Consider the following 27,903-nt stretch of genomic DNA (forward strand, 5'->3'; position numbering starts at 1 on the left):
GTTGCTTGGCTCGAATGCAAATAATTCCCGCTTGCCTTCTCGCAGTTGGCCAAAATTCATACCACGAAGGCAAGTAAATGGTCCACTAAATTGTGAATGGCGTTCAAAGTTCCTTGGCCCTCAAGTTCCTTCTTTTTATCTCTTCCTCCTCCATAATCGACATGAGAGAATCTTCAGAAGTTATCTCCAACAACCTGCACATAAAAAACTCTTCTACATGAAATTCCTAGTTTCCAGCCAAATAAGGCAACAGTTACAAACCATATCTTAGGATGTTAAAAATTCTCAACCTGAGAGAATTTATAGATGCTTGATAACAATGATGAACAATGCTTAAGCACTGAGGCTGTCTTACAATGAATTAATAAGACAAATTCATAATATTTACTAAAGCGATTATGTCAACACCAAAACCTCTCCAACAACCTGTACACGAGACTCTCTCAGAAGAACAGGAGACTGTGACATTTAATGCATGGGACATACAATAAACAGAATATTAGTTTATTATCAGAATCAAAGGCAGAATTGCCGATATGATATTGTTCACATATATAAATATAAACTGCTCGCACACCGATCGGCGCTATAAACTAGCATCAATCATAGGACAAGAGGGCACTGGCATTAAACAAAATCTGCAACATTATTTGGATGCCATACCTCTATTTTACATGTATAAACCATACCTCTTTGCAAAATTTGCTCTACTTCATTCCATATTATCTATCTTTTATAAAAAAAATAATTGTATCCGTGACATGCACACAAGATTCCTACACAACGGCTATATTCGAATAAGCGGGCTGCCACGCAGGATAAGAGAACACGGTATCAGGTCCAAACACGACGCGGGAGGTTCTCTGCATGCTGCATGGAACAAGGACTTTGTGACTTGAGACACGTCCGGTGAGTTCATGGCGTGAAACACGAAGCTTGAGTGACGCGTGGCAAACTAAGCGTTAACAAGATTTGGCCCCACCGCATGGATGCGTTAAATAAATTCCCATGGCTGGCGATCTGTCCGCACGGCGTTGATCACGCTTTGGATCCGCCCAAAGTTCCCCTCTACCGTCCAAACAGTGGAACGTAACCGTCCTGATCTAACCATCTTGAACCGTCCGCTCTGGATTCTAGGTGGGCTCCACCATCACCTTGTTCCCCAGGACCAACTAGTCTGATCCACTGATCCGGCGGTCCTTCGGATATTCTCCAGTACCCCTTTCGTGGATATCACCGGCGCCGGGCAACCCTTTTGAAAGTTCGAAACTTCACGGTGTCCACGTGGAGCTGTCTACGGGACCGGCGGCACACCGTAAACATTAGTGGCGTAATAACGTTCGAATGTTAGGGATATATCTGTAATTATGGAGTCATTATTTTTGAATAGGTTAACTGACGGAGACGCAGATGAGAGAGAGAGAGAGAGAGAGAGAGAGAAGGGGGCGTTCGGTTTTCGATACGACCGAAGCCTCGCCCCCTTCTTTAAATCCCAGCTCTAATTCGACGGCGATCTCTCCAACGAGAGAGAGAGAGAGAGAGAGAGAGAGAGAGAGGTACTCAAAAGCCAAAGCTCCACCTCGTGCCTTGACGCCTCCAAAGCTCTCCCTCTCTTCTCCTTCTCTTCTTGTACCCTTCTGTTCTTCTCTCGGAGTTGGTGGCCATGGCACAGGTGGTAGCCACTCGATCCGTCCAAGGTTCTGCCCTCTTCTGCTCCAGCTCCGGATCTGGGGCCCGGAATAGCCCCTCTCTCGATAAGATCAAGCCCTCGAAGCTCCCGGCGAGATTCTTCCAAGGAAAGGAGCGGAGGAGCACCAAGGGCAGTTCTTGCTGTTCGCCAGTTGTTGCCGTGGCGAGCCGGGTGCCTCGGGACGAGGCGATTGTTCTTCCTGTCACTCCCGAGGATGTCCCGGAGGTGATTCGTTCTCTTCTCTTTTCTTGCGGTTCTTTCTTGCAACAAGTTTAGATTTTTTTTTTCTCTAAATAGTTTTGACTAAACATTTTTCTTTTTTACTTAAAAGCTGCGATTTTTTCGCCTGCCCTCTTTCTCATCTGTTAGATTTCTCCAGTTCGGTACAATTTTTTTAATTGTTATTATTTATAATTCTTCCATTCTGATGGATGTGAAATTCACTGTTCTCAGTGTTCTCTGATTAACTATTTTCTGCTTAAAATTTGAAAATTTCACTTGAGTATGGCTAATTTAATCATTGATCTGACCAATCTGCTTGCTGAAAAATTTAATGGAAATATGCTTCCTTATTAAGAAACCTGTTATTATTGTTGATTTTAGTGATTCCGAGATAATTAGGAATAATGGTGATTGTTGGTTATTAGGAAGAAGCAAAATATCAGCACCTGAAGAGCATTCAACAGTTAGGAGAGGTATCGCAAGGAGTATGGTCCAAGCCGAACGCGAGGCGCAAGACAAAGATAATCTGCACTATCGGCCCATCCACCAACACAAGGGAGATGATATGGAAGCTTGCTGAGGCCGGCATGAATGTCGCTCGGCTGAACATGTCTCATGGAGATCATGCATCCCATCAGAAGGTCATTGATCTGGTGAAAGAGTACAATACTCAATCAAAAGACAATGTGATTGCAATCATGCTTGATACCAAGGTAAGCTTGATCTTTCCTTTGTAGAATTTCTAGTTTGCCACATGGGGGAGCTGATCTCATGTTCGGAAATCACACTACCATCGGTTCAAGATTACTAGGGTACTTCTCATACTGTGCTTTCCTGAAGGATGAGTACTTATTTGGTTCGTAGTATTTTGCAAAAAAGAAGAGAAACTGTGCTCTCGATTTTTTTTTCTAGATGAGCTCCAAACAGTTATCCAGCTTCTTTCACAATTCTTGAATTTGTTGAGATTGATGAGATGGGCAATTTGGGTCCCTAGTAAAATCCTAAGATATGCTCTATGAGGGTAATACCCTCTTATTTTCATGTTTTAGTGTTCATGTGTCCATGCATTCAAATGGGGGCTAATAATATAACTATGGTGGTATTTATATGTTCTCACTTGACTCATAACGATGATAATTCCAAGAATGAATGCATGAAAGAGTTAGTTCCACATTTCTTTTTTATAATACCCATCAATGTTTCAAATATGATTTTTCTTCTCTCATCATATCTTATCCTTCAGGGCCCAGAGGTTAGGAGCGGTGACTTGCCGCAGCCAATTTCATTAACTAGTGGTCAGGAGTTCACTTTCACGATAACAAGAGGAGTTGGCACAGAGACATGTGTCAGTGTAAACTACGATGACTTTGTCAATGATGTAGAAGTTGGAGATATGCTTCTTGTGGATGGTATGTTAAATTGATTACATTGCCATGCAGTCATTAATAGATAAAAATATAAGAGATGTACGTACATAACCATCCATATATATAGGCCTAGGCTGATTTTTATCATTTTTATGGTAAGAGGAAGTCTATATGCCAGAGTGCTTAAAAAACAAAGACACTAAACAAAGATGAGGTGCAGATCCCTATCTATATCGAATTTGTGAAGATCATAATGCGTCTCCATTTCATAGCACATAAATGGATGAAACTTAATGTTTCATTTGGAATATATTGGAAGTTATCATGATATGCAGATAGAAATTATTATCGAAAGATTAAATTCTGAACTCATTACCGAATGTCCTTTTAATTAGAACACTCTGTTTATTGGAGCACCAAAGATACACATGCTTTCCAGACTGTTGATGTACTTTTTATGTGCAATAATATCTGAGAACTTTCATATGACAAGGCTAGCAACTTTAGTATAGCATTCATAATATAGGTGGGGATACCTATAATTACACAGGTGGAACTCATGTAAAACAAGTTTAACAAGCTGATGTTAATGGAGCATTTGACATCTAACTGGGAAGTATCTGAAGAGAACGGTTCTGAAAGCCAACCATATAGTTGAAATAAGGTCTGTTGAGTAAAGTTTAATAATTTAGTTCCACACCACAACTAACCTGTTACTCGTTGTTTTACTTGTACTTATCTCTGGAACGCTAGTATTGGTTTCTTGTGAAATGTCCTTGGGTAGCTGAAAATGAAGGTCTTCCTAACTGGAAGGATGGACACAAGAATTAATTCCAAGCACTTCTTCATAAATTGAAGATCTTTTTATTAGCTTTGAGTTTTGTTGGTTTGATAATTGAGTACTAGTTACATCCCTTTTCATCCTTCAGGAGGAATGATGTCCTTAATGGTCAAGTCAAAGACTGAAGATTCTGTGAAATGTGAAGTTGTTGATGGAGGTGAACTTAAGTCCAGGCGGCATTTAAATGTCCGAGGAAAGAGTGCGAACCTGCCATCAATTACTGGTGAGAAATTTATGAATCAGGTTATATCCTTCTCCTGATATAACTATATTTTCCTTTTCTATATATTGGGGTTTACTATTATATGCAAGCTTTTTAGGTTTTACTATCATACCAAAGCTTTTTATCCAAATAGACACTTGCTGCTCTATTGGTCCATTTGACTTTCCTTCCATATCTCTTGCAGATAAGGACTGGGATGATATAAAATTTGGAGTGGAAAACAAAGTTGATTTTTATGCAGTTTCATTTGTCAAAGATGCAAAAGTTGTCCATGAATTGAAGGATTATCTCCAAAGTAATTGCTCAAATAGGATTTCTTATGTCTAAACTAACATGACTCTCCACATTGTGGTTCAAAATGGCAGCTAAGCATGATACTTTGTTTTCTTTTCGTTTCTTTTTTCCAGGCTGTGGTGCTGATATACATGTGATTGTGAAAATTGAAAGTGCAGATTCTGTTCCAAATCTGCATTCTATAATTACTGCATCCGATGGGGTAAGCATTTGAATGTGGTGACTCACATTACGCTGTTTGAGTTCTAAAATTAGCAACCATTAGCGTGGAAAATCTCTTTCTGGATGCTGCAAACAAACAATGCTTGCTGATTTGGCATATCTCTTCAAATACTCTGAATGTGATGTGTGTGTGTGTGTGTGTGTTTTTTTTTTTTTGGTGATAGGTCCGCTTAACATTATTAATGCCTGGTCTTTGATACATCCAATAACTCCCATCCATACATAAAGAGGTCCTAGTTTTGGTGGATGGCCACAGTCTATTGTGCCAGCCTCCATAACTTGGAATTGTAAGCTCTTGACCATGAAGCATTATTTATGCCAACTTCGAATGATCAAAGCAACAAATTCAGATTCCTTGTGGAAAGTAGGAGTGGACACCAGTACTTAAGTGACATTTTTGATTATGATTGGAGATCAGGTTGCTTTATGTATGGCAGGAAAAAGGATATGTGTTGGTTAGATACTATCTTGGAGTTCGGTAGAGGATTGCATGGTAGCGCTCTTAAGCATGCAAACAATTACAATGGGTGAAAAATGTAGTTCTAGACTTTGATAATGTACAACAGCAAGAGCAAGAGTTTGGAAGTTGATACACACGAAAAGCTGTATGCTCCTAATAGATTACAATCCTGGTGCTTAGAATATAGAATTCTTAGAGGAGAGTATATTGTCTACACTCCACATGGCTTACAAAGACCTAGAAACTAGTATTTTTTTTCCATATATCTTAGGTTGCTTGCCACTTTTAGTCACCACCTTTCTACTGATAAGGACAACCAACCATTAAATTCATGTCCCATCATTTTTCATGATTCACCGGTCTTCTCTAGTCCTCTGTGGCATTCAACAGTGAAAGTATCTTTTACATTCATGCCCTTCCTCCTTAATACATGAGCCAACAACACCCCCCCCCCCCCCCCCCCAAAAAAAAAAAAAAAAAAATGTATGTGTACCCTGGTAATTGAATGCAGCTCTCATAGAACAAATTTGGGGGCCTAAAACGTGGTGAATGCTGAAAGTTTCTAATCCAAGATGACAGTTCCCTATGTCCATGGTCCTATGATACATTTAGAAAAAGAATAAAGGGAAACCAAATTAGGCTTAAAATTTTTTGGGAGTATTGTTGCACAAAGAGTTAACACCATGCTTAGCACCTTGCATAAAAATTCTTAGAGAACATGTGAAAGCATTGACAAAGATAAAAAGAGAATCATACTACCCAACCATTTTTCAAGGAAAGACAATCTAACAATGTGGGATATAAAATAGGATGCTGCAAACCTGTGTACATACAAGGGAAGCTGGTATTAAGAAAGAAAACACATTCTTTTTGTATTCTGTCATCGTGTATTTGTAAAGTCTCACAGTATGTGCATAGCTTAACTTGCACGTTTAATTATGTCATGCGCATTCAAATGTTCCTTTCCACAGGTTGCTTTTCTTAACTTTGACATATTCATAAATATTGTGTATTTTGTTTTTTTTTTACATGATGGAAACTCTGGTGTTATTCTTACTTTCGTTTTTCACAATCTTTTGTAGGCTATGGTAGCCAGAGGTGATCTTGGAGCTGAACTCCCTATTGAGGAGGTTCCACTGCTGCAGGTATTTGTTGTCCATCGTCCATCAGCATTCTCAATTTATGTGCTTTCTTAATTGTTTGAATTGGTCACTGTGCAAAAGATTGAGCGATGTATTGGTTTGCATGCCAAAGAAAATTCCAGTGGATATTCAGAAATGCAAAAGCGATGTCTTGGTCAAAATTAAAAAATCAATTGTCCTTATAATGAATATTTAATCTTTTTTTAAATATACAAAAATTACTATATAGGCAGTCTATTTTGGCATAATTGTTTTCTTAATAGAATAGTTTTCCCTTATATTAGTTGCTCAAGTTAAGCAAGAAAAGCAATATCTATATCTGTCATTTAGTAGAATTTAAATCAACAAAGCACTTGCTCAACATACAAAGTTCTCTCTTTAATAGATCACCAACTATTGCTTATTGCTTCTCACTAAAGCTATAAAATGACAAATCATGGGGGCAGTGAATTTTTTTTTTTTTTTTTGGTGGGGGACAAGATTATTTGATCAATACTGACAAAATTATGATTACATTTAATAAGTGCTACTGGTACTTCAAAATATATCTCAATTTTACTTCGAAAAATTGTCACAGTGCAGTCTTGGATGACAAACTACATTATGGTAATGAGTAATTCACCTCCACTTTTTTTAATAAAATTCATTTAGAGCAAGCAATTCAAGCATTTTTGAAAGAGGAGGAAAAAATTGCCTAGATTGAGAACCAAGATTTCTCTCTATATACTATATAGGTAGTTGTGGATTTTTTTTTCAGCAGGGGGGGGGGGGGGGGGGGGGGGGTTGGAGGGAATTGCTGTCCAAGTGACTGATCTTGCTGCTTTGTTCTCATCCATATAATTGTATATGCATAACAAGTAGACAAATTCATCCATGCATTAAAAGCATTTTCCTCTTTTACAAAAGATAGCATGTTTTAGTATTTCAGACTTGTCTAACAAACTGACAATCCGATCTTCCAAATGTTGTTATCCATGACATCTCTTGGGGTCCAATCCCCTCATAGTTGAAGCGCATCATTTAGTATGATAGCAGATGGCAGCATCACTATCTCTGTTTACACTTACACTTCGTTTATCAATTCTAGGGTTGATACCTAAATTATCTGATAATACATGACCATGTTAACACGAAACTTTCAAATTCTTTTTGCAGGAAGAAATAATTAGACTGTGTAGGAGTATGGGGAAAGCTGTAATTGTAGCAACAAACATGCTAGAAAGCATGATTGTTCATCCTACACCCACCCGTGCAGAGGTCTCAGACATTGCCATTGCAGTTCGTGAGGGTGCAGATGCAGTAATGCTCTCTGGAGAAACTGCTCATGGAAAGTATGAGGTTTCCTTCTCTCTTTTTTTTCCTTTTTAATGCTAAGCTGTCTCTGTTAAGTATGGATAACAGTACATGGCATTTACAAAGTATAAAGATTAATACAAGTACTTAGCTAACAAATTTCTCTGATCTCTTTAGCTTGCCCTTGCTACCATTTTCTAACTTGAACATTCTTTAGTTGATTAAAACTATGAAGTGTATCATGCTTTTATATTGAATATCATTAGTTTCTTTCATAAAATTTTATGTTGAGCTAATATTTATGAGGTTTGTGTACACACTTTAACTGATTTCCGCACTTTCTTGTCTTGTTGCATGCATTCTGCATCGTCCATTTTGGAGGCTGCTGTTTTCTGAATCCTAGTTAATCTTCCTCAGCTTCAGAGATATAAGCTAAAGCATCAATAATGCTATTTAAATAAAATCTCTGGTTTTCCAGATTGTGCCTGATGTGTACATGGTTCTGCAAAAATTTCTCTATCATAGTCACTTGGTTCAATTTTTAATTTCATTGCCTTACATATCATAGTTTGTTGCATATAACCATTACAAGAACAGGGAAATCTCTTTAAAGTCTTTCTGCACTCTCATGTAACTAAAAAGTATTTTTCAATATCTAAGTTGATTTATTTCTCAATTCAATCCTGCATAAAATGGGTTGAGGCTTGCAGGTTAAAATTATAGGAATCATTAAATTGATTTTCACCATCTAGTTTGTTGTTGCTATAATATGTTCATCAGCAGCTACTTATATGGCGCTCATGCTCATGCAGAAACCCACTAAAAGCTGTAAAGGTGATGCATACAGTGGCTTTGAGGACTGAAGCAACTATGGTCGGAGGAGAAACACCAGCTAATCTTGGACAGGCTTTCAAGGTTACAAGTTCACCATCTTCTCTATTATGTTTCTTTACTGTTTTCAATTCATTTATCTAGATTAGGCCTTGACTTTAACCGAGCTTTTGCCTTGTGTAGAATCACATGAGTGAAATGTTTGCATATCATGCAACAATGATGTCAAATACTCTTGGCACCTCAATTGTAGTCTTCACCAGGACCGGATTCATGGCTATCCTACTTAGCCACTTTCGGCCTTCTGGGACCATATTTGCCTTTACAGATGAGTGCGTCCTGCACCTTTAGTATTTAAATTCATAGTTGCGAATTCTACTGTTTATAGGAAATGAGAATGCAGCATTACTCATCTAGTTATATTTTTGTCATCTTTCTGAAAGTCATGAATCTAATCAATTGTATTAGTTCTGTGAGCAACTAATGCAAATTTGTCAATCAAATGACCAATCTCAATGGGTGGCTATTTCAGGGAGAGAGTGAGACAGCGATTGTCCCTGTACCAAGGCGTTTGCTCCATAAGTATGCAATTTTCAGATGATGCAGAGAAGTCATTAGCCGATGCCTTATCTTACTTGCAGGTATCTGCAGCTGGTTTTCTTCCATTTCCTTCTTCAGATCTTGGTTTATCTTTTTCTTATGCAGAGAATATCTTTATTTTTTATGCATCCAAGTCTTGCAAATTTCTGATATGTCTTGAATTGTATGCAATTCAGAAGCAAGGTATGATAAAGGAAGGAGAAGAGGTAGCTCTCGTTCAGAGTGGCAGGCGACCCATCTGGAGGTCCCAGTCCACACACAGCATCCAGGTTAGGAAGGCCTAGTGTGACGAACTATAAGCTTCCATCAGCAATATCTTAAGCAAGAAACTGCAAAAACTCTAGGTGATGCCCCAGTGTTACCCCAGTGCGAAGGCAGTTTCTTCCACATTAGCGTGTTCAATTTACATTAGAATCTGTTGCAGATTTTTTGATTGGGTGGACAATTTTCAGCTTTCATTTTGAGTGATCATTTCAGACGTGCATATGAATATAAATGCTATTAATTTTCTAATTTTCCTTTCTGCACTGATGACTACTTAATTAGAGGGGATCTATGAGACTGCAATAAGGGACTTCCATAAGATGATGCATTAGAACAAGCAGGAGAATGAATTAAGGATGGACACACCTCTCCAACCTTGACTTCACCATTTAGAAGTACTCAAGAAAATAGAATAGATCAAACCAGGATATCATATATTAGAGGCATTCCAAAACTCAACCTGAACCAACAGAAGATAGCAACGTCTTATGGTTGCTGTGGTAAGCTGCAATGGATTATAAAGGTCTTCAGCCAAGTAGAAGGGGGTTATGTGATACTTGATGTCGTCCGTTTGTTCTTTAGCCAACCATTCCTAAGATGACCAAGAAGACTTTTTTGCTCCTCTCATGGGAATACTACATAATTTCAGGTAAAAAAAAGACAGTTCTTTTGCAAAAATTAAGGAGGTCTGGAACAGCAAATATAAGAGAAGCATGCCAGTCATGACAGGAAACAGCAGCTACTTCAGCATAACATAATGATATGTTTTCTTGATCTAGAGTGCAAGAAATGCTGCTGGTCTCATACTAAACTAGCTGGAACAGCAAGATACTATGTTTGTTCATGCGGGATGCATAAAAGAAAATTAAGTTATCAAAATATAACACACAAGGATTTGGAATTCGCTAAAGAAGTAAAGAACCATATTTGCTGGAGAAAATTAACAGGCCATCTCGTCATCAGGTTCAAAAAATCCTCCTGCTGAAGGTTTAATGCTGTAATCTTTGTGCAAACTGAACAACATGTCTGGCTAAGGAGCCAGACTTACCTAGTTTAGAGCTTTTCACATTTGAAACAGGTATCAAACACACAAACTGAACAACATATATCAAACATTTGACACACATATATCAAACATATCATACATACACACACCAAACATATACCAACATATCATGAACATACACATATCAAACTTATCACACACACCCACGCGCACACATGCACACAACACGAGCGCACATACACAGCACACAGCACGGAAAACATCAACATACATACAGCATTGAAAATACACACACACATATACACAGCACTGAAAACAACCACTTTAAAACATATACACAGCACTGAAAACAACCACTTTAAATAAATAAGAATCATAACTATCTAGCTCTACTCCATATATGATACACAGCACTGAAAGTAAGATGTTCTCAACATGAAGCAGACAAAGTTAAACATCCATACGCATAAGATCCATTTTTACAGTAACTGGGGAAAAGAAAGAAAGAAAGAAAGAAAAACTAGCAAGTCTACACTAGGAGTTTTCCTCCCCTAACTTTCCCTTTATTTTTTGCATGAGAGGGCCTTAGGATCACATCAAAGTTCAAGCACGTACAATTCATGAATGTGAAGTAATGACTTCCTCCATCCCAGGCAGCAGAGTCACTTTGAACAAATATTACCCAGGCCGACCACACACTGCCAGAACTAAGATCAAAACCTCATACAAGAAACAATACAGGAAAGCATGCTTTGCCATTATACCCACCTGTGCATCCTGGGATGCGACACACCCTGCTCGGAGGTGCCACCAACCAATTGGCTTGTGCAGTTGCTTCGGAGGCCTGTGCCGCCAGCCAGCATCGCCATTAGACTCCCTCCCCGCACCCTTCCTTCTGGAAGCGACCCTGACCCAGACTGGCAAGGGATCAGATGGGGCATAATATTTTTCATATCAGAACCACTCCAGCCTACAAAACTTTCTCCATCCTTGCCCATCCTTGAGTATGCATCTCCTTTTTGAAAGAATACATCTCCTTCAGCTGTGATATCTTTCATTTTCTGAGTCTTAACCAGTGTTGGGCAGTGAGTAACCGAAGATCCCAGTGTGCTCCCACCATGAACACAATGGTCTTGCACAAGGGCGGTATCTGCAGCGCAGAGACCAATCTTGCCCCTAGCGAACCTGTCACATACATGGCCCCATGAGCAGCGCTTGCCTCCTCCATGCGCCTTGCAGAATTCAGTGCTCCCCTGCGCGCTCTTCCCGCACCCTTCAAGCTTGCATCGCTTGCCTCCACCATGCCGAACACAGGAATCTGTTCGCCCTCTGGCACTCTTTGTGCACCCAGGAACTGCACATCTCTTCCCGCCACCATGGGCAACACAAAACTGGGTTCCACCATGCACGCTTTTTGGACACACACCTCCACCCTGAAATGAGCAGCGCTTCCCTCCACCATGTCCCTTACAGAAAGGAGTGCTCCCTTCGGCGCCTTTGGTGCACCCCAAAAATGTGCACCTCTTTCCACCACCATGTGCCTTACAGAACATTGTGCTCCCTTGTGCGCCCTTCGAACATCCTGAAAATTGACAGCGCTTTCCACCTCCATGGGAGATGCAGAGGCCAGAGTAACCTTCTGCACTCCTTGTGCAATTCTCCCTCTGACACCTCTTGCCGCCGCCATGTCTGATGCATAAACCAGATTTTCCCCTAGCAGCTCGGGTGCAGCCCTCATGGCTGCAGCGCCGACCGCCACCATGGGCAATGCAATAATCAGTGCGGCCTTCGGCGCTCTTTGTGCAGCCAAGGTATTGGCATCGCCGACCACCTCCATGGGCCTTGCAAAAGATGGTCCTGCCCTCGGCTCCCTTGTGACAGCCAGGTGTCTGGCATCTTCGTCCCCCACCATGGGCTATGCATAATCCAGAAGCACCTCTCGCTCGTTTCCCACATCCCTGGAACTGACAAGCTTTTGTGGTAGCGTAGCATTGCTGCGGATGAGTAGCCCCGGAAGTACAGGCAACTGGGCTGTTCACTGTTTGTATAATGGTTGATGTGAGGTCTGGGACAACTGCAACTGGATCAGCTTGAGCATGAATCTTTTGTTTGGAAGGAAAGCTGCTACTTGGCTCTAAAGTATGTAAGGACGGTGCCATATAACTTCCTAATACCCAGCAAGATGATGCTGATCCTTCATCAACTGGTGGCACTTGATTGATCACTACTGATGTGTCCAAGCTGCTCCGAAGTTGATTTGAGACTGGGGTGATACCAGTGATAATAGATTCAGATGGGCCAGTTGATAGACTTAGCTGGAGATCATACACCGCCCCAGTTCCCGATACCTTAGGAGTAGCAACAGAGGATTTCTTAGGGCTGGGCATATTCTCATTGCCAAGATGAAGCTGCAAATTCAAAGCCACATCTGCTGATGATTCCTCATCAGTTTCCTTCGCTGAAGACATGTTGCAAGCAGTTGTTGAGCTAACCTTGCTAATGTCCGAGGAACTCGGTGACCGCCCTAAACCAAGTGCAAGTAAAGGGTGCTCAGGACCCTCTAATCCATTGATATCACTCCGCTTCCTCTTTGTCCCTTCAGTGTCGGAACTATACAGACTGGAGGTACCAGGGGAATCAAGCCGTAATGTAACATCCATGCAAGATTCAGCTCCAGATCGAACTTTGTTCCAAGAGCCAAAAGCATGTAAAGAGAGGAGGTTGGCAGCAAATCCTGGTTTAGGAATGCTGTCATTCATTACTATTACAAGCAGAAGACCTCTTATGTCAACCAGATATTAATTGAGAAGAACCAGTTAGAGTGACTGCCGGGACTGATGCCTAACAATATTTAACTAAGCTAGAAATATCTGAAGGGATGCTTGCCACCTCCGCTAACAAATCCTGATGTATCACGACGATCCATTTCAGAAAACGAAACACGATGTGGTTGGCACTTGCTGTTGAAGTTAGGCTACAATATATGATGATTCGCAGCCACTGATATCATCATCAACAAGAGCAGAGAAGCCAAGAAGTCCTGCTGCAGAACAAACAAGTGGAGGACAAATTAGCAGCATAAATAAAATCAAGGTCAATCAATCCTTGGGCATGCATTAGCTCAGTAATAACCCTGAATGTAACCGAAAAAGAAAAATATATCACAGAGAGAAAAGAAAAGCATTCTTGCCCACCATCAAACCTTTCAAGTCTTATCTCAACCTACGCTTGCTTATTAATTTAATACATAGAAATCCTGCAATATTTATAAATTATTCCAAAAAAAAACTACCATTTTAAAGTATAACTAAATTCAGGGGTCTAGAGGAACAACAGCAATGATAACAACAGTACTGGTTAGCACGCTCAAGTTATGGCATTGCTTACACCTGCCATTTCATAGTACAACTAAATCCTGGAGTGCTTTGACAGCAATAATAATGATAATGATAGCAGTAGCAGTAAAACTAACTAAACTGAAGTAAAAGGAAAAGAACATTCTCTATTATGAGAAAGTAAAGCCACTTTTTAAGATTCATGCCAACAACTGAATTTCTTTAAGAGGTATATTCCAACATAAATCAAAATTTCTGTAGTCAGCACATAGCTTCACTGCCATGTGGACCAGTATCTAGGAATGTCATGTCAGTATGTATTGGTATTATTCGTACAATATGTAGCCCGTCAATTAGAATGAAACAATGCAAATGGTGTAAATTTTGTGGTGCAATATGTATCAGACTAATGTGAAGCAGCCTCTTTATGCTTAACCACTTCAGCTTATTTTGGTCTCTTTTGAAAATTAAAGCCTCTTCATTTGAGGTTTTGAAGGCTCAATCTAGGAATCAGACACGTCCATGATGTAGAAACATCACTCTATTATTAGTCTCACTTATTTCACACAAATTTTATTTGTGCGATTAGTGTGTGTCATGAATCTTTTTTAAGTTATACATGTATGAAACTAGGTCATGGTTGTCATAAGCTTATACATCAAAATCCAAGCAGATATATGGATTCATTAATGTGTATATGTTGTTAATGTGATTAAAAACAAAATGGAAACAATAATAGAATATCAATGTCATGAAGAAAAAGTAGTAGTAGATTGAGTAGTTGTACATCTGGTATGTTCCTACGAAAACATTATACTCATATGATGTATCATTATCTGTTAAATGATTTATGGATATTGCTCAAAGTTTCATATGAATTAAACTTGTTCATTTGGTACACCAGTGTGTTAGTAGTCTAGATATGGTATTACTAGTCTTAGAAACTTTTGGTGGTAAACTTGCTTTATTTGCAGTACATTCATTGTATTACTCCCAGTACAAGTTACTAGTTGGTATTTCAGTTTTGTTTTGTTGTTCATGAAAAAAAATGGATGTCTTGCATCAAATATTAAATTATGTGATGCACATGTTGGAAAACAATTAACTTGCATAGATGCCATAATTAACAGAGCTGGGATCTTGTAGATTACTTTTGTCCAATGTTTCTTCTTTTTTTCCAGAAAACAACTCTTAACGCACTTAAAAAGAGGTTACAATGGTCTAAACTCTAAACTAAAATTAAACCTAAAGATAACGTAAGCCTGCAGCACAAACCATGCCCATGCATTTGGTTGCATGTCATGCATCCCAGTGCCACACCTAAAAATGGTATAGTACAGGTATTTACCATGCTGGCCAATGATTGGCACAGGTTACCTAAATATGTGGTACGTTGTGCAATAGAAAACAACTAAGATTACCAAATAAACTAACATAAACTTGCATACAGGCCTTTATGCGAGGAAATATAAACCCCTCCTTCTAGGCAAAATAGATTAAGAGCCAGCAGTTCTTATCAAAAACCGGAACACATCCTAAAATTTAATAATGCAAGAATCAGAATTATCAGTTACAACAAAATCAAACTAGATTTTAACCAAAATGTCTAAAATGGTATCACTTCAAGTTGCAATAGAAGAAGTCAAATACATTGACACTTGATATACAGAACAAGAAACAACAAAATAATAATATATCACAAGGATTATTTGCATTGGACACCATTCGCAAACATTTTTTAAAAAAAGGACAGCTAAAAACCAAATTAAATGGGTTCGCTAATACGAGCTACAGAGACCCCCTTTAATTTCATCAAACAGCATGAATATTTCCAGTTTCACAAAAGTAGAACAATAATTTGTATATTTCAAAAGCTTCACAAATGAAACAAAAATTACGATGGTTAGTAATGGAATATCTTCAACGGTGTGATGGCAATAACTTAAAGACATAAATCTTCAAAATTTGCATTAACTTCATTATACAGAAATTACACCATGGATTGAAGTGCCAATGCATACCGGCCCATACCAGTCATACTATGTTATATAGGTAAGTATCGACAATGTTACGCCCACAACACCATACAGTACGGACACATAATACGACATCTCGGTTATCTTATGCTGGCACCAGCAGGCATATCATGTGTCCAGGGTCCATATCATACCATAAAAGTAAGCTACCTGTATGGGTAGCTGTACCAGTACTTTACACTTTGTGCTACACTATGTTCCACTAATTCTAAGACCATCATCAAACTGCAAGCAGTATCACCGACCATTAATTATGCCTATAAACTAGAATGGTTAATAAAAGGTATGGATATAATAAACATTGTGGGCAAAGTATGCGAATATCTTAATCAACCTGAGAATATGGAAAATAATAAAGGCAGATCAAGCAGTAAATGCCACTAGGAAATAATTTGATTATGCTCTGAGAGCATAGGGGTAAAACTAAAACAGAAACTTAACTACTAAGTAATCCTTGCAAAATCCAATATAAGGCTAAGATATGATGTACCAAGACTATAGAAAAGAAATTAAAGAAGAGGAGGGAAAAAGAACAAGGAAAAAAAAGAAGAGTTGGAAATGCAAATCGACTGAAATCTGAAATTCCATTAAAGATCCAATGTCTGAGACTGCTACTTGTCTTGAAAGTTTATATAGACTTCTACCAACTCAAGATCCTCAGACTTTTGATCCGGATGGTAGATTTCTCTAGAGGACTTGTAAAACAAATAAATTACAAAAGTTTATAAATGCCAACAAGCATAATGCATAAACCTGGAAATAATCTGCGCCTTAATTAAACTTAGAACTTTCAATCTCCAAAAATTCAAATTTAACATAAGTCTCTAAAATAGCACTTCTAGAAAAGACAAACAACCAGATACACCATTTAAACGGTAATTGACACATTGCAGATCTAACCATATCAAAATGCACTACTCTGGTGGACATCAAGTTCAACTCTTCAGAAGTATTGTCCTTAAGTTCAAAGAAGACTCCTCCAGCATTAAGATTTCCTTTCTCCTTGGCAGAAATATAACATGTTTTGTTGCAAGATTTTTACAAAATACTCATCAATTTTCAGATTTTGATGGCATAAAAAATAATGTCAATTATCCTTGAGAATCATCAGCTTAGAGGATGTTTATGGATTATTAGGATGAAAGGAAGGAGTTATCATATTATTGGATAAAAGTTGATGCTCTTACAACACCCCTTTGCCATCTGACATTTTGGAGTTTGCAATCATCATACAAGGGAACATGGAAAGAAAATGCAAAAGCATGCATGAAGGCACATGTTAAGCAGCTTGATAAGGGAAAAAAATTGATGATATTTTAGAAGCGACCTCCAAAACAAACACTTGTTTCATCAATTCCAGCCAAAAGCCAGAGCATCAACCAAGAGTTAAAACTATGCTTTCAGCTTTGTTTGTTTCTAACTTATATTATATGCCCTTGGCTTTCTAAATCATATTGAAAATTTTAAATCACATAAGACAGACAGCACCAACTATGTTGCAACAAAAGAAACAAATGAAAAAAAGACAAAAAAAGGTTTTTGATAAAAGAGGTGTGGGAGGGAATTGCGACATGATCAAAAAGGCATAATCTAGCAAGTAGAACAATTAGCATTATATGGAAGCGAATATGGATCCATGATGAAAAATATATAATCTTAGTTTAATAAAATTGGGAAAGAACTGTGAAGTACAATACCTAAAGTAATTGCAATAAGATCTAGAAAATTTAATGGAGTGTCTGTCCACTTAACAAGGAAACAGAATCATAATCTAAAAGATTGAAAAGAATCACACGACTACTGAAAGTTTTAAGGATTTACCCTGGTGCCACTTCTCCCTAAAATTTCACGCTTTAAGGTTTGAATTGTTCATACTTTTCACTGAAATCAAAGTAGAACCCACATTGCATTTACTTTTCTTTTGTTTTTGTTTTTTGAGAAAAGAGGTCATAAGTCCACCCTTTTTCTGGGTACGATTTGTAGTGTCTTTTACAAAGTTGATAGAAATTTTTGATAATTGATATACCAATATACCTACTCAATAAGATCAACTATCAACATGCACAATTACCAAAAGTACCGAGAGAGAACACCACAGATCAAAAAACACAGGTCCATGATACTCAAGCAACAAAAAGATAGATGATAATGAAGCATTCGAACCACGGTTGTGATAGAGCTATCAAAACCATACACACTGCAGTGTTCTAAGATGAATAAAAAGAAATAAGACTCGTGTCAACTGATTCAAACCTCAAAATGATTAACATAAAAAAGACAAAGTATCCCACTAACAAAAAAATGTAACAGAAACCAGCGAGTCATTCAAATACAAAAATTCAAAACCCATACAAAACATTAGGAAAAGCCAAAAATAAAAAATAATGCAACAAAGACAAACCCGATCCAGAACCCATGCCTTAAAAAATGAAGAATAATAAGAAGAAACAAGAAAGAGAGGCAAACCAACATAGAGATCACTACAGGATGATTGTGAGAATTTTGAAACAAAATCGAATCTCATTAAGCGTATCGGATAAATCTAGTAAGAAAAAGAGAAGCACATTAACAGACTAGTGTAAAGATAAGCATGTTAAGAGATTAGTGTAACAGAACGCACCAAGGTGTGAATCAAATGGAGGAAGCCACCCAGACCTCGGGATGCTCTGTTGCTGTGCAAGGGTTGTGTTGAAAGGATACAGAATCACAGGCAGGATATTTATACTGCTGGAGAAAACAAGTGAATGAGTAATGGCAGTGCATTAAAATCATTTAGCTCATGAAACCAAATTACAATGAAGCAATGAACAGCTTAGCTGGATCCTATTAACTTCATAGATATCATCCATATAAACCAAAACACCGTCCAGGTTGACGAATCCATGTATATTACTACCTTCCCCTTTTGAATCACAATAAGATTAACGGCCATACAGGCCACCTCGGAAACTCTCTTCAAAGGGCAAACTCAGAGATAGAAAAATAAGAAAAGTATGAATCAAAAACTTATATTTCAGAAGCAAAAGGAGATGAACCGTATCAAAAAACGTATGCACAGTGGAAAACAAAAGACAGCAGTACAAAAACCAGATTAATTGTTTACCAAAATTCTTCCACTTTTGGACGAAAAACAAAAACTAAACAAATTCTGATATTTGAATCATAAAGGAAAGGAGAACAGTAGCGAAATGTTGAAAGGAATTGGGTTATGACCTATCAAGAATAAAGAAAAAAAAAATCCAAACTTAAATGACTTCTCGCATCAAAACCCCAGCGGCTACCGAGAATTCCATTAACAAAAAAAATCAATTTTCAAGAAAAATGGGCAAAAATCAGATTTTTTTCCTCAAAAACAAGTAATTCATCGAAAAAAGAAACATGCGATGGAAAACAGATTTCTTCGCAGGAGTAGCAGAACCGTGTAAAATCTTCGATAAAAACACATTAAAGAGTAAAAGCAATAATTCCACACGCCACGAAGACGCGCACCTCGAATCGCAGGCCCCGACGCGCAACGAGTTCAGGAACTCCAGCAAGCCGAGATCCCAAGCGAGCGATGAGAGCTAGGGTTTTGGGGCGGTGGAGGGAACGAGAGTGCAGCAGTGAGCGAAGAGGGAAGGAGGCGATCCAGGAGGAGGAGGACGAGGACCCAAAAAAGGAAGAAAAAAAAAAGACAAAAAAAGAGAGAGAGGGGAGGGAAAATAGCGAGAGGAGGAGGGAGCGCAAGCGGGAGAATGGAGTTGGGGGGCAGAAGGGACCACGAAAAAAAACATAAAAAGATCAAGGGTAGTTCTATATACACCCCCCCTATTGCTCAGGACACCCCCCAAAAACCAAAAAAAAAAAAACCCAAACTAACCTTTAGTGTAATTACCATATTGCCCTTGAAATTTTCTCATACCCCCCCCCCCCCCCCCCCCCCCCCCTCCGTTTCGTTTTGAAAAGAAAAAAAAAAACACCCCTCAAACCCCCCTTAAACCCCTCCTCCCCCGTTCCCCCTTCTCCCTCTCGTCGCCGGCATTCTCCCGATCTCCGACCACCTCGCCGGTTTCTCCCGGAACCACCTCGCCGGCTTCTCCCGAAATTTTTTTTTTTCACGGTTCGTGCTCCGTTCGGCACTGGATCGCCGAACAAAAGGCTTCTGTCCGGCACTGTTCAGCCGAACAGAAGCCTTTTGTTCGGCGATCCAGTGCCGAACGGAGCACGAACCGTGAAAAAAAAAAATTTCGGGAGAAGCCGGCGAGGTGGTTCCGGGAGAAGCCGGCGAGGTGGTCGGAGATCGGAAGAATGCCGGCGACGAGAGGGAGAAGGGGGAACGGGGGGTTTTGGGCGTTGGCGAGATGTTTTGGAGGGGAAGAGCGGGGTGGGGGGGGGGGTTTGGAGGGTGTAGAGAGCAATTTAGGTGAGGGGGTGGGGAGGGTGGGGGGTAATTTAGGAATTTTTAATTTTTTAGGGGTGTCCTTAGCAAATGGGGGGGGTGTAGAGAGTATTTAATTTTTTTTTAATTTTTGGGGGGTGTCCTGAGCAATAGGGGGGGTGTATATAGAACCACCCAAAGATCAAGCTCGGGAGTCGCGGGGGGGGGGGGGGGGGGGGAGGGGTGGTGACGCGCACGTTAGGATGAGCGGTCCGTTGTAGCCCGCGGCTTTTCCCCCGGTTCGGTCCTACGAAGCCCAACCATATAACCAACATGTCACTTGTCCACGTGACCTAATCACACTGGTCTTTTTATGGGGCTTTGTCTGATTACAATCAAAAAATATCAGCCGCGATAGCAACGACATTTTTAGTAGCAAAGTTGGGGCCTTGTAGTGCTTCATCACGGTGTGTCGGCGGGGCCCGGCCGTGGCGATACGATCGGGCGAGAGGAGCGCGAGGCCACGACACGTTGTCCCTAATGTCAGGTACCACGTCGGCAGCGGCTCGTCACCGTCCGTGGTGCGCCGCCTGTGGGGCCCGCGCGTCACTGGCGCCGACCCCACCGTTTCTTCCATTTCTTTTTCGCCGTTCTTCTATTTTTATTTCTTGGCGCCTCGAATCCTCGCTTACTCGTTGATCTCTGCTTATCCTCACCCTCTTTGTTGCCCCCCACCCTCGGGTATATGTCAAGCTTTGTCAGCTTTGATGGCTGATAATGAAAGGGGCATCTTGGATTAAAGTCCGCAGTTTCAGCTGACTTCAGTCCAATGCCAAATAAAAAAATTAGAATAGAAGATCATGATCACAACCTTCTGCTTTGTCTTTTTTTAAAGAGATAAGTCCGTGAAGTTATGGCCGACTCCGCAAGCATATGAACTCCTCAACTCCACGAAGAGTTTGAATGGCTACCGATCATTCGGTCGTGCCTATCTGCTGCAAAGATCGTGGGCGGCGCAACGACCCTCGTATAAACTCAAAAGTTCTGTCTGTTGCACGGGAGACACTTGCCACCTTAGTCTTAACATGGATTAAAACGTTATGCTAATTACTATTTTTAGTGGTGCTCAATAGGCACATGCTTGAGAAGCTCATTGTTCATTTAATACATATAAAAACACTGTGCATATCGTGAGATAAATTGTGTCGTCCCATCTTTTTATGAAAATTTTCAATCTTTGATATAAAAAGTGCAACACTAAATGTCGATGCCAAACTCAGTGTGCATGTATAGATAACATTTATTACACATCGGCAAAGCTTCGAGAAAAGACTACGGTAAATTGCCCTCATGGTATATCCAGCAGGCTTATAATTAAAATTACTCAAGGATGAGGAATCAAGTAATATGAGAACGGATTGTGTGAGATGAAAATTATTATACAGGTGACGAGGGCAACTAATTACATGGAAATCATTCCACTGGAAAGGTGTAATGCGATAAAAGACAACATTCCTATACTAGGAGAGTTCAAATGGTGAAGTATCTGGATGCATCCTGCATGGTGCTCTTCTTGGAACTATGCTGTAATAATGTTTGGCCTAACATATGAAATTATATGTATATCATCGTATATTTATTATTTATGTGTATATCCTTATAAATTATATTTTTTTCATGTATACCTCCATAAATATCTGAAATTGAATGTATATCTTTATAAATTTACTATTTATATGTATACCATCATAAATTATTTCTTTTTATGTATATATCCTCGTAAATTTAGTATTTTCATGCATACCATAAATTGTTTTCTTTTACCCTTCTACTTTTATTGAGTTAGGAGTATATTTTCATACAAAGAAAGATAGATATATTAAATTTATAAGAGTATTCACATAATTTCAAATATTTATAAGGATAGATATATTAAAAAAATTATAATTATTTTGGAAAATTTTATTTCCATTGGTAAGAATGGATACTAACTTCACAATGTTCTAACAAAATTGTTAGAAAAAAAAATTTACTGAAATAAGGCTTAACAGTTGTGGTTACGATCTTTTTATTATTTTATATGATATCACATGGTGATTCTTTTAGCCTCGAAAAAGATGATTGAGTAATAAGATTGCGAAATCATGTACGGATACTATCTGTGTGTGTGTGTGTGTGTTTGAATTAGATAAAATTTGACAATAACTATTGCATTTCATCCTTCCCCTTTATTTCTCGGGCATAGCTTCGTGGAACTCAGTGCTACCATATTAGCAATGAAACAACATAACAGTTAGTATAACCTATAAAAAATTATAAAAAATAGTTGAATCATTAGTACAAGATAATAAGTGTTTAAAATGCAAAGTGTACTATAATGCTCTACCAACCACTAACTCACCTGTGAAACCCGCTCTCCGCATCCACTCACCAAGACTCGAAGTGGTTATCGTTATTCTCTATTTAAGTATAAGAAACAAACAAAAACGATTTCATATTTTTATAACAATATCACACTACCTTAAACCACGACATACTTGCAGGGATGGGGGATGATCGGTGGGTCCGACGGAGCATGAGCAGGGATGAAAGTGTTCATCTTCTACTTCGTGATATTTAGTTGATAGTGAGAAAGGGCATTGTATTTTAGATTATGCATGTATATCGTGAGGCTAACGAGGCGGCGGACTGGATAGCGGCATATGTAGCGAGCTACTCAGGAAGTATCCTATGGGTTGGAGAGGGTGAGATGCTTGTTGCATTACGGAACCTTTTGTTTGCTGATTTTATTGGGTGTACTCGTATCCATGATGTATGAAATGTCTGTTTCAACGGTAGAAGGAGGAAAAAAAAACTTAATTACTCTTTATTTATTTTATAGTTAAGATTAAGTTCGTACGTTTGGTACACAGAGAAATAAAATCTACGGGCGCCTCAGAACAGAGGCGAATGGTCAAACCGTCGCCATAAGTGGTGGACTTTGGACAAGCTGTTTGACGATGGCCCTTGAATGAAGCTGAAGGCCAAACCCCAAGTGCCACATTGTATGTTCCGGGAAAAAAATATTTATCATATTGGAAGTTGAATCACGCACCAACTTCCGAAAACTATATTTTAGTCATATAATGCCGATTAAGATAATTTTTTTAAAGAAAAAATTAGATAATTTTTAGAGATCTACGATGTGGCACCTACTCTAAAGGAGACTGCACAACTAGCAATTCGATCTAAATTCCATCGTTTGGACTTTAAAATCAAATTAAAAAAATTTTTTTCGGAAAAGACTTTGAGCAAACATATCTTTCAATCTATGAAGAATTAAGTACAGTGACAGCAGATAAAGTTGATATATAAATTGAGATCTATATCTTATAGAATTTTACCTTTTTCATGTTTATTTCTACTAGTTTTGTTCATTTTTAGAAAGCTAGTTCCGTTCGAAATAGGATATCTACCTTAGTTTTTGAATAATCAAAAAAGGAAGAGGACCTAAACTCTGTATTTCTAGAATTGTAAAAATCAAACCATTTAATGGGGCAGTGTTATGAAGCTATGTACCAGAGTATATGGTGCTAGTTAGGGACCTTTTTTTTGCTTTTCTTGGTTATTTTTCACTCATTTTGAAACTTAACTTTCTCAATAAAAAAATCTTTACAGTAACCTAGGGAAGAACCTTATCCAAAAATTATGCAGGAGGAACTAACTTTGAGGGAGGAGATGATACAATATAAAACTATAGCTGCTTTTACTTATATCGGCATAATTCTTTTGATAGAGTTATATATTGCATTAATACTTCAACAGAATTTCCGACAACATACCATTTGCAACCTACAAAAAGAAAACCATCTATTATCTTAAAACACTCGCATTCATTATAACAAATTATTTAATTTAAAAGTTATTGTTATTAGAAAGTACATTTCTCATCCTATCAGAAAAAGAAATCCTTGTTGCATTAATAGATGCTTATCAATAAACTCACTTAAGAACAGGTTAATTCTGCAAGAAGCCCATATGGAATATGGTACCGATTTTTCATTAAAAGAAAGGAAGATTAACGGCTAGTTTCATTAAAGTATTTAAATCACTTGTATAATTCTAATCAGGGTTCAACATGTTCCTCATAGTCTGAAATAATTATAGAACTAGCCATCTAATAAAATGCAATCAAGCACTCCATATATATATATATATATATATATAAGGATCAATTTATGAAATGCCCCCTTAACAAAAAAAGAAAAAAATCAATTTATTTATCTATATCATATTAAGTTAAAACAAGCATGATGTAATCAAAGAAGCACACCTTCTTCTCTCGGTAAAAAGGAACCTCCTACTCTACCTACTCTTTTTTTTTTTTTTACCGAAGCAGATATATCATACATATGTGTTTTGCCTGCAAGGCCGTTCCACCACTGATCATAGTCTGAATGTCCCTGAGCAGCGGGTGGTACACGCCCCCACCCCACAACCCGCATCTATCTTTCTATGATAGAGACATGCATGGCATATTAGCATATGCTTTAGAGATAAGAAGGTAACTGCAGTATCTTTATGAATATGTACTCACAGCATATAACAATACCAAATGCCATGTGATTTAGAGGCATATACTATATTCTTGGATGGAAAACTGTATACATACATATATATATATATATATATATATACATATATATATATATATATACATATATATATATATACATATATATATATATATATATACATATATATATATATACATATATATATATACATATATACATACATATACATATACATATATATATACATATATATATATATATATACATATATACATATATATATATACATATATATATATATCACTTCGTTTCTTTTACCCGGCAAGAAAGATTCCTTCATATCACCCAATATAATATAGCTTAATACAATCAATGATGGGAAAAAAAACACACACGCGTCTCCAGTTCGCCACTAGGGCTGTCAACGGGCCGAGCTGCTCGGGTTCGGCTCGGGCCCGGCTCGATAAAAGCCCGACTCGAGCTCGGCTCGTTAGTCAAACGAGCCCGAGCCCAAAATGAGGCCCGTTTAAATCTGAGCCCGAGCCCGAGCTCGAGCCCGAGCAGCTCGCGAGCCCACACGAGCCCAAAAGAGGGCTCCAAAATCGAATTGGATTGGTTTGGGTTCGGACTTAGCCCGTTAACCCAAACCCAATCCGTTACCTTCCCTCCCATAGTCCCACCGGCCACCTCCTCTTTCTTTTTTTTTTTCTTCTCCTTTCTTCTGGGTTTCTCCAGAAGCGTCCGGGTGTCCCTCCCAGGCTCCCCTCCCCTCTTCCGGGTGTCCCTCCCCTCCCCTCCGGGCGTCCCTCCCCTCCTTTCTTCTCCGTTTCTCCTTCTCTCTTTTCCCCTCTTCCTTCTCCGTTTCTCCCTCTCTCTTTTCCCCTCTTTCTTCTCCGTTTCTCCCTCTCTCTTTTCCCCTCTTCTGGATAGGGTTGTTCCTCCCCCTCTTTCTTCTCCGTTTCTCCCTTTCTCTTTTCCCTCTTTGCCGACTCCTCCACCGGCGACGGCGGCGAGACTGCGACAGAGGAGGGTCGGGCCGCGGCCGGCGACGCGAATGCTAATGCCACGTGAGGAGTCCCTCGCACGGGAGGGTCGGGCCGCGGCCGGCGACGCCCGCGGCCGAGCCCGCGGCGCCCGTGGCGTCCTCGGCCGTGCCTGCGGCCGGCGCCCGTGCCGGCGGTGCTCGCGGCCGAAGCCGGCCGCCGCCGCACGCGACGAGGTGAGTCCTTCCTTCATTCTTCTTTCTTCTCTTCTTCTTCTTTTCCTTCTTTCCTTCCTTCATTCTTCTCCGACGAACCGCCGGAACCGAGCTCGGCTGGCAGCTGCTCGTTCTTCTCTCCGACGGTCGACGGAGATAGGGACCGGGATGGGGATGGGGCAGGCTCGGGCTCGCCGCTCGGGCTCGGGCTCGGGCAAACGAGCTTCACGAGCCCAAGCCCGAGCCCGAGCTGTGCCGCCCGAGCCCGAGCCGAGGAGTTGGTGAAACGAGCCGAGCCGAGCCTGCGGAGGCTCGGGCTCGGCTCGGCTCGTTAACAGCCCTATTCGCCACCCCAACAAGCACAGACGGAAAGCAAAAAGCGCGAGTAGCGGCAGGTGGAAAGAATATTAGCATATTCCATTGCGATCCTTCTTTTCCCCCGAGTGCTGCAAGCAGTGAAGAACTTGTGGGCCCTTCAGCCTTTCATTGTCTTCTCTTTCTTTCTTCCTTACCTAACAAAGTTAGTCGTTTGAGCAATAGCCGCGTAGTTCCGGTGATGTGGATATCCTTCCCACGCTCTCTTTTCTTCATCAATTGTTACTATACAACTAACAAACATTTGTTGCATTTCATTATTTAAAAACAAGAAAAATGTTTGTTAAAAAGTTGCATTGGATATAGCTAGGAATTAAGTATGACACCATGGGAGAGACCTCCAAAAAAGTGAAGCCGTTAGGATGAACACATCGTGACATTAAAGTAATTGTGATCTTCGACGATGGATAATGTTAAATATGAGGTGCGACCAAGTTCACTATGAACGAGAAGTGGGAAGGAAAGTGAAATGGGCACGTGGCGTGCAAGGAGCTCTTTACCTGAGAACGGACGCGTCACTTTTAGGGTCGGAGGGTGATTATAGAACATCATTTCGAGACGCCAAAATCGGCGACATCTCCGCTTTGGTACTTTCCTTCGAATGGGTGTCGCCCACAATATTCGGACGCGGTAGGAGAGAAATTCGTGTGACGTGGACTGCACGCGACCTGAAGCCTCGTGGAGACGGAGCCGCGCCAAGCGACGGAAGCGTTGGGGTTGTCGCCACGTCAGCATGGGATTGGATTCGGTGTTTTCACCTGATTTACCGTCTTGTTTATTTATTTATTTTGGTGCCTTTGGAACTGTTTCCTCGTGAGCACAATCAACTACATCACTAAAAAAAAGATATACAAAGCAAAGAAAATTGAAGACTATTGGGTCCAACACGATCAATCAACGAGACTAAGTCCTCCTCCAAAATGATATAGCTAGCCTGCAGAACATATCTCGCATACGATGTTAAATCACTGCTCATAATGACCCAGCAAACTGAGTGATGCTCTGATGGGTGCTGATAACCCTCTCATTCAATATTAACCTCAGCGTTCCTTATCCTCTTGACACCACTTTTTGTTCCTGAGATAAATTGGAGGCACCTCACTCCGCACTATTCAACATGTTCCCGCAATCCGTCAGGCAGCACAAGGATATCATATCTTTTTTATTGAGAACTAGTGAAGCATAGTTATTTTCTTTTTTTGATCCATAAAATCCTGACCGGTCGAATCCAAAACTACTCTTGGGTAGTTATAAATATAGGCCCAGCCCAATCTTTAATCTTATAATTTTGCTGGTTGCACCAACCCAACTCACCAATTTTATTAAATTTTCAGCCCAACCATTCAAAAAAATCTTTAGATTTGGAAATCACTTAATTTATTATTGTTTTTTTAGTCTTCATTGTTTAATAAATAGCTTTCTATACATATAGAGAAAACAAACAAATTAAGTAATTATGGATATTACTTAGTTCAATATACGCTATAGAAGAGCATTCTCTTTAAAGTAGAATTTGCTCTAGTTGTTTGTTGCCTATTTCCAAAAACAATGAATTGCTTCTTGTTTTCCTTGAAATACACTCTAATAAAAG

The 27,903-nt window shown here is 39.5% G+C and overlaps 2 protein-coding genes across 5 annotated transcripts; one reads left to right on the plus strand and one right to left on the minus strand.

The window, feature by feature from the left end:
* Positions 1–1,384: 1,384 nt before the first annotated feature.
* Positions 1,385–9,698, plus strand: LOC103708366 (plastidial pyruvate kinase 2-like). The gene is made up of 12 exons (XM_026805143.4): positions 1,385–1,915; positions 2,338–2,625; positions 3,156–3,321; positions 4,209–4,343; positions 4,528–4,638; positions 4,751–4,839; positions 6,402–6,464; positions 7,617–7,792; positions 8,567–8,669; positions 8,769–8,917; positions 9,118–9,226; positions 9,362–9,698. The coding sequence occupies exons 1-12, from the start codon at positions 1,664–1,666 to the stop codon at positions 9,467–9,469; spliced, it is 1,749 nt and encodes a 582-aa protein (XP_026660944.3). The 5' UTR covers positions 1,385–1,663; the 3' UTR covers positions 9,470–9,698.
* Positions 9,699–10,812: 1,114 nt separating this feature from the next.
* On the minus strand, positions 10,813–19,591 carry LOC103708365 (uncharacterized). Of its 4 annotated transcripts, none has more exons than XM_026805142.4 (4): positions 19,316–19,591; positions 18,447–18,550; positions 11,224–13,495; positions 10,813–11,153 (listed from the first exon to the last, which is right to left on the minus strand). In XM_026805142.4, exons 3-4 carry the CDS (start codon positions 13,212–13,214, stop codon positions 10,985–10,987), a joined length of 2,160 nt encoding a protein of 719 aa, XP_026660943.3. In that variant the 5' UTR covers positions 13,215–13,495; positions 18,447–18,550; positions 19,316–19,591; the 3' UTR covers positions 10,813–10,984. The 4 variants fall into 4 exon arrangements, with proteins under 4 accessions (XP_026660943.3, XP_026660941.3, XP_088561092.2 ...); XM_026805140.4 differs by having other exon boundaries at positions 11,224–13,498; XM_088704966.2 differs by having other exon boundaries at positions 18,447–18,553.
* Positions 19,592–27,903: the final 8,312 nt, after the last annotated feature.

The sequence above is a fragment of the Phoenix dactylifera genome, chromosome 9, assembly GCF_051530095.1.
Source record: "Phoenix dactylifera cultivar Ajwa chromosome 9, Ajwa_hap1_PhDact_Kaust_v1.1, whole genome shotgun sequence".
In the NCBI taxonomy this organism is placed as follows: Eukaryota; Viridiplantae; Streptophyta; class Magnoliopsida; order Arecales; family Arecaceae; genus Phoenix; species Phoenix dactylifera.

Coding starts and splice junctions, on each gene's coding strand:
- LOC103708366 (XM_026805143.4), top strand. CDS start 1,664: ATGGCACAGGTGGTAGCCACTCGATCCGTCCAAGGTTCTGCCCTCTTC. Junction 3,322..4,208: donor AGATATGCTTCTTGTGGATG/GTATGTTAAATT, acceptor TTCATCCTTCAG/GAGGAATGATGTCCTTAATG. Junction 4,840..6,401: donor TAATTACTGCATCCGATGGG/GTAAGCATTTGA, acceptor AATCTTTTGTAG/GCTATGGTAGCCAGAGGTGA.
- LOC103708365 (XM_026805142.4), bottom strand. CDS start 13,214: ATGAATGACAGCATTCCTAAACCAGGATTTGCTGCCAACCTCCTCTCT. Junction 11,154..11,223: donor TCGCATCCCAGGATGCACAG/GTGGGTATAATG, acceptor TAGTTCTGGCAG/TGTGTGGTCGGCCTGGGTAA.